The sequence below is a fragment of the Sinocyclocheilus rhinocerous genome, unplaced genomic scaffold (genome assembly GCF_001515625.1).
Source record: "Sinocyclocheilus rhinocerous isolate Xijiao unplaced genomic scaffold, SAMN03320098_v1.1 scaffold388, whole genome shotgun sequence".
Taxonomy (NCBI): Eukaryota; Metazoa; Chordata; class Actinopteri; order Cypriniformes; family Cyprinidae; genus Sinocyclocheilus; species Sinocyclocheilus rhinocerous.
This window is the reverse complement of record NW_015650020.1, coordinates 194,425-201,916: the sequence shown is the minus strand read 5'-3', so window position 1 is coordinate 201,916 and position 7,492 is coordinate 194,425. Positions and strand designations below refer to the sequence as shown.

General features: G+C 36.4%; 1 protein-coding gene across 1 annotated transcript in view; it reads left to right on the top strand.

The window, feature by feature from the left end:
* The window catches only part of LOC107711393 (glycosyltransferase-like domain-containing protein 1), a 23,535-nt gene that overhangs the window by 12,240 nt on the left and 3,803 nt on the right, over positions 1–7,492 (top strand). The window contains exons 3-4 of the mRNA XM_016516381.1: positions 4,510–4,677; positions 6,019–6,192. Coding sequence (XP_016371867.1) covers positions 4,510–4,677; positions 6,019–6,192 — 342 coding nt within the window. The remainder of the gene's footprint in view (positions 1–4,509; positions 4,678–6,018; positions 6,193–7,492) is intronic.

Here is a 7,492-nt window from a genome sequence, read left to right as displayed (position 1 = left end):
TATTTCCAAGAAAAAAACATTGCTATATCTATATAACAATACGGTATATATATATATATATATATATATAATAATAATTATTATTATTATGTTGAAAACAGCTGAGTATAATTATTTTTTTTTAGATTTATTTGATGAATAGGAAGTTCAGAAGAACAGCATTTATCTGAAATAGAAATATTTTGTAACATTATAAATGTATTTTCATAACTTTTGATCAATTTAAAGCATCCTAGCTAAATAAACGTATTAATTTCTATAATTTCTCCCCCCCTCAAAAAAATTAAAAAAATAAAATAAAAATAAAATTATACTAACTCCAAGCTTTTGAATGGTATAGTGTATAATGCTACAAAAGCTTTTTATTTCAGATAAATGCTGATCTTTGGATCTTTATATTCATTAAAGAATCCTGAAAAAATTTACTCAACCTTTTTAAATATGAATAATAATAATAATAATACATGTTTTTTGAGCAGCAAATCAGAATATTAGAATAATTTCCGAAGGATCGTGTGACACTGAAGACTGGAGTAATGATGCTAAAAAAATCAGCTTTGAAATCACAGGAATAAATTACATTTTAAAATATATTAAAATAGAAAGCAGTTATTTTAAATAGTAAAAATATTTCACAATATTACTGCTTTTGGTGTATTTTGGATCAAATAAATACAGGCTTGGTGAGCAGAAGATAATTCTTTAAATAAAACATTAAATATCTTACTGTTCAAAAACTTTTGACTGGTAGTGTGTATATATACATGAGATAAATATTATAAATAATATACTAATTATTTGCACAGTTTTAGACATAAACATGTATTCATTTCATTGGTCATTCACCAGATCAAAGAACACAATTTTAGACATTTGCATGACCTTAAATGTTGTCAGGTTATGTATAATCAGTGCACTAACTGACTTACTCTGTTCTATTGTACCTCATACGTCAAACATTTGTCACCCTACCAGTCCCATACTTAAAAGCCATGCAGCTGTGGTTTCCTCATTACTACAAAGCATGGCTGAGGATATTGTCACTATACAGCTCTGTTGTATAACCAAACTTGCAGAAGCAAGACTTACATGCACACATATACCAAAGACTTTTCAGAATTTTAAATCCTGTCCGAATGTAACACATTTCTGCATTTCTTGTACAACCTTACTAAAAAATTATAGAGCAAATTTCATCTTTTTTTTTTTTTTCAGGGGTTCTCTGAGAAATGTAATCAGGATAGGAATGTCATATATTTTGACCTAAGATTTTTACTAATTAATGATAATTTAATACGTGTGCCGCTGGTGTACGTTTTACTGTGGATTTAGATAATTGTCCTTTTTTAGATAATTAAACTTTTTTACTGAAATTTATCTAGCTATTGTCATCTTTTTAAAATGTCATCAAAACACATCACAGAAGATTTGTATAATAACAACTGCACAATGTGGTTTGACATTTTTACACCTAGTACTAGGATATTCTTAAAAGTCAAAATCGAAGTTCGCCAAGTTTGTCAAGGTGTTACTGGTATATGTGGGTACACAGTTTGATCAGTCACTATATAACCTCTAGATTAAATAGGTGATACAAAATGAACACCAACGCTGAGCTAGATGAAAGTAGTGTAATCATAGCTGCCTGTATTATATTCAGCATGGAAACCGGAGTAAAACTTTATAATAAGGTTCAATTTGGTCTTATTAGTTCTCATCAGATATCATAAACTAACAATGAAGAACAGTTTTTTATTAACCAGCATTTATTCATCTAAATTATTCATGTTAGCTTATAAATATACTATTGTTTATAAATTCATGTTTGTTCAAAATGCAGCTAATGCTCATTTATGCAACTTGAAATGTGAAAATGTATTAGTTTATGTGGAAGTGAACCTAAATTTAGATTAATAAATACTGTAAAAGTATTGCTCATTGTTAGGTCATGATACCTAATGCATTAGTTAATGCTAACAAATCAAACCTTATTATTAGCAGAATCCGAATATTTTCATTTCACAATGATATTTTAAAATTAGAATAAGTGTGCCTGTACACTATAGTGCACTCCATGGAGAGATGATACACTTGTTTCCTTATAGCACTTAGTGGAACTCTGTGAAGTGTTGGTTCAGATAGAGCTTCTAAAACTGCATAAACAAGGACACAAACACGTTTAGAGACTAGGATCCGATTGGGGACTTTCTTGCTTCCTTTTAAGGGACGGAGAAACCGCAGGTGGGTGGGGAAAACCCTGAGCATTCCTTCAGCTGCAATCTCATCTCACTGCACTCGAAGTTAAGCAAAAGTCAAAACATGCATTTCATTCCTAAAGTCAGGTATCAAATATGCACAGTCATAACCCTTCACGTGTCAATGACCTGAACACAACTTCAAAACCTGTATCAACTGTCACACCATTTGCAACTTTCCCTTATGACACAGGCAAATATTGTAAAAATATTTGAATGTGGTCAGTTTCAGAAAATAGGGATGGGCAAAATGTTCATCTCCTACTTCATTCATGCTTGTCAAACATACAGTAATAATGAAAAGGTACTAAAGCAATAGTTCGCCAAGAGCAATGCTTGCTTTTGCAGATTGTCACCTTTGATGATGCAGTTACAAACCTGACTCAGCACAGATCAGCGTGCCCACCCACTGTGTCTCTTATCTTAAAGGTTCTCACAGAGCCAAAATGTCTGGTTTGGTTACGGTTAATAGTTTGCACTGGAAAATGTAGGTGTGGGCGACAGTTACGGTTACTTCACATTTTAAGGGAAGCCAACAATGGCTTCTGTTTACACACTTTGGATGAAGATTATATCTATCGAGTGTATTACATTGAGATGAGACTAGTACTTTCCATTGAAATAGATGAGTCAGATTTAGTTTTTGCCTTTGGTTGGCCCTGAAATTGCTCATTAAGGTTTATACGACCAATATGTTAACCGTCTGAATAACTGCTTTAGCAACCACATCAACCCGACTGACCTAAAAAGATGCACCAGACTGGAGTGTCTGTCCTTACCTCCAGTTCAAAGGGAGCCAAAGTAAGCCTTCCTGTTTCATTAGTATTGGATGCATTCCACTTGACAATTTCAAGCAGGAAAGCAAGACTAAAAATAGTAACTTCTATCATCTGGTTTGATTTCAGAGTTGTGTGCGAGCGAGGATTTGGGAGGTGCCGTTCGGCACTCGTCCTGATGGAGTTGAGGAATAGAGACGTAATCCTGCCACACAGTTACAGGGGAAGGGGATGGTAGAAGCTGCCCCTTCACACTGACCTAAAAGCAAAAAAAGGTTTTTCGTATAGTTAAGATTAAGAATTGGTTAGGGGGAGCTGGTTGTAGATTAGCATAAAAGGGACACTTCTGACAGCGACAGAGTCATGGTCGCAAGGCCGCAGGCTCCCCACATCAAAGAGTGATGTGACAGGCAGCTGTAGACTGACAGGCGGTGGGGGCTTAGAAGAGGGGGCTGGGTTCATTTAGTGAGACTAGAACTGAACTTCAAAGCCCTTGTTCCATGGCTCTTAGCACATACAAGGGTAAAATCTTCAATGGTCCTCTACTTGTATATATAACATTTTAGAAGAGTGTTCATTAACCTCAATAATGTTTCACTCTGCAAGGAATGTGCAGAGATTTCTGTGTCCTCTTGTGTTTCAGATGATGTATTTTTTCATTTGCAGATCCAGGATTTCATTTTTTACTTTGTCGCTGGCATCCTCAGCTATAGCTGCAGTTTTTATGCATTTTGCATTTAAAAAAGACAACTTTTTTATTGTTAGTTATATTTAGCATATACGTTACCACTAAAAAGTTTGGGGCCAGCACAATTTGTGTTTTGAAAGAAAGTATCTTAAGAACAGTTTTGTTTGTCAGGAAAGCAATTCGAATCTTTCTGCATACCAAAATCACACATGGTCAGCTGTTTAGCATCAAATCTTTATCCAAGCAGGAAGATTTGTTTTTCAATTCCAAACATGATTATTTAACAATTAATTGTTAAACAGTCTATATATAGTGTGTGTGTATATATATATATATATATATAGTAGAGGACCTTCTTAAGATGGGTGAGATCAGGCCGCAGGGCTACAAGTTCAGCAAGACTGAGAACGGAGCTGGTAAACAAAACCCTGCAAGACAGAGAAAGGAAAAAACAAACACATAAAAGAAGGAACCATTAGTTTGCTGACTGCAACGGCATTACTTGAATATCAATGCTCCCTAACAGGCCCAAGCACTGATACTCATTGTAATAAAAATTGTTCTGACCACTAGAACCTGCTGCAGCGTGTGCAAAAAAAAAAGAAATATATATTTCTTTTTTTTTTGCACACGCTGCAGCAGGTTCTAGTGGTCAGAACAATTTTTATTACAATGAGTATCAGTGCTTGGGCCTGTTAGGGAGCATTGATATTCAAGTAATGCCGTTGCAGTCAGCAAACTAATGGTTCCTTCTTTTATGTGTTTGTTTTTTCCTTTCTCTGTCTTGCAGGGTTTTGTTTACCAGCTCCGTTCTCAGTCTTGCTGAACTTGTAGCCCTGCGGCCTGATCTCACCCATCTTAAGAAGGTCCTCTACTTCCATGAGAACCAGTTGGTTTATCCAGTTCGCAAGAGCCAAGAAAGAGACTTCCAATATGGCTACAACCAGATCCTCTCATGGTAACAGCAGATTCTGACAAACTTTACAAAAGTACCCTGGGAAGAAGAACATATGTTAGGGTTACCAGATGTATCTAATGTGCTGGATTTCAGTTGTATCTTTTTTTTTCGACGATAAGTAGAACAAAGTGCCGTGAATTACTCTAAGTAGTTTTACTGTTCATAAGTGTGCATAGTTGACTAAATTGTAAGTGAAAGTGAAGTGACGTGTGGCCAAGTATGGTGACCCATACTCTGAATTTGTGCTCTGCATTTAACCCATCCAAGTGCACACACACACCGTGAACACACACCCAGAGCAGTGGGCAGCCATATTGGGCAGCAGTTGGGGGTTCAGTGCCTTGCTCAAGGGTCTCACCTCAGTCGTGGTATTGAGGGTGGAAAGAGAGCGCTGGTTATTCACTCACCCCACGACAATTCCTGCCAGATCTGAGACTCGAACCCGCAACCTTCGGGTTACAAGTCCGACTCTCTAACCATTATGCCACGACTACTATGGCAGTAGTATATCAGTGTATGATATGTCATACTTCATATAATTTCTACATTAACCATGATCAAAATACACAAACAAAATTTTTATTTTAACATAAAAAATTTAAATTGAACTAGAAATTTCCCAGGTTTTGATTTTCAGAAATCATCTTAACGTATGTTAAAATGTCAGTACAGTCTGTGTATAACAAGTACCATTTCTGTACCAGACTGGATTTTAATTCACAAGAGAGACAGTAGTCTGAGACAGAATAGTTTATCATGCGCGTTACTTGGCATGATGTGATTGGTTAATTATGGGCTCGTATAATGGCACTCTAATTCTTAAGAACTGGCTGTTTTAAAGCCTAATGTCATAATAAATCTTTATGCTTGAAAGAAAGGGTTTTAAGAGCTCTAATTGGAATACATTGTGATTGTTGTCTGTCAGAGTATCATGTCAATAATTCAAAGGCCCTTTGCTTGCTCAACTTTATTAACGTGGCAGAACAGTGACACAAAAAAGCGCTCGGCTCCTCTAATTCACTCTCTAATTGAGCGCAATGCAGTGATTGATTCTGGCAATTGGGGTTAATCAGTGTGCCATTTAAAAACATGGTGTGTTTGTGTCTGTGGATTCTAATCAACATGTATTAGATATTAAAAGTAACTAGTTACTGTAGACGTCTGCTAAGCAGTTCTTTTTTATATGCGATTGAAGTTTGCTTTTCAAAACATATGCTGTTTTTAATAACGCTCATTTTCGAGAATTAATTAAGAAGCATTATTGTGACACTTTGACATTTTGTGGCTTTGTTTGTCAGTATTTTTCTTCCTTCGTCATCTTAAATGACAATGTTTTCCCAGCCTGGTTGCGGATGTGGTGGCGTTCAACTCTTCATTCAACATGGAGTCCTTCCTCTCCTCCATCTCCACCTTCATGAAGACCATGCCTGACCATCGGCCCAAAGATCTGGACCAGCTCATCCGGCCCAAGTGCTGCGTCCTCCACTTCCCAATTCACTTTCCCGATGTCACAAGGTCTGTCCTTATATCCCTCACCACAGTCTTCTAGGGATCACTCCTCCACTGATTAAAAAATGTGCTAGCGAGTTCAGTCTTAATCCGCCCCCAAAAGCTGATCGTGTATGCAAGCGTGGTTAATGGCGAGTGGGCAAAGTTGTGTAAGAAAGTGATTAGAATAGACAGCTTTAATATCCTGTGTGGATCACTTGACACGCTCCTGCTACAGATACGTGCTCGTGCTCGGGCGCAGATGCACGAACATACACAACATGCCCACTGGGACAGGAAGCGATTTATTTGTGTTATAGTCTGTTTGACTGTGGATGATGTAGATATTTGTGTTTGATTTTTGTGTGGCTGAGAAACCAATGATGCAGTATGAAAATTAGTGAGGATTTTTACTCAAGGCATGGCATCTGCCTTGAATGTCAGCAAATCAAACAGAAATTAAAATAGAGTTTTATTAACCAGGTTATTAAAATCCACCATGTTTCCAAAAATCATTTTCAGAAACCTTTCTGCTCATTTGGACGCAATAAAGTGTAGCTACAGTATACTAACTTTTCACGCTGTGACCATTAATTATGCATTGCATTTTAGTTAGTTATCATGACATAAATAATTTTTTTTGCTATTTAAAATAAAATCTCTCCTTGATAAATTGCTTGATTAGAAGACAAAACCAACTAAAAGTAAATATTTAAAATGCAGTACACTCAGACATGCTCGATGTCCTTGTGGTCTCCCTGAATTGATTTTTGCTTTTATTTGGGGTCTCTGAGCGCACTGCTACTCTTCCCCCCTACAGCTTTAAAATCTCACTGTGCTGTGTACTTCGTTTTGACTTGCGCAGTCTAGATTGGCTTCAGAATTTGCCTCTCGAAGCCTGTCGTCTTGGATCAGCAAGCATGGGTGGTGCTTTTTTCATAGCCCTGTTCCAAAGCAATGTCAAGAATAAGTCAGCTAGAAGCAACTCCACGGAGGGGCCTGCTTCCTATTAGATTCCTAATGAACAGCAAGCAGAACCCGAAACGAGTGGAACAATATTGTTAATTCATTTTGATTCAAGGCATTCTTGGGCTGGCTTATGTGTGCTGGTTTAAAGATTAGAGAGACCGTAAGCATGTAGTGCATACCATTTCACATCCTCCCTTAGCTGTAAAGCAGTCTTTGTCATTTTAATGTGCACGTCGCTATTGAATTAGAGAAATGTGAATAGTTGTGGATTGGTTGATCATATGAATACATTTTGAATTATCATAGCTTTCATGATACAAAAAAAAAAAAAATATATATATATACATATATATTAATA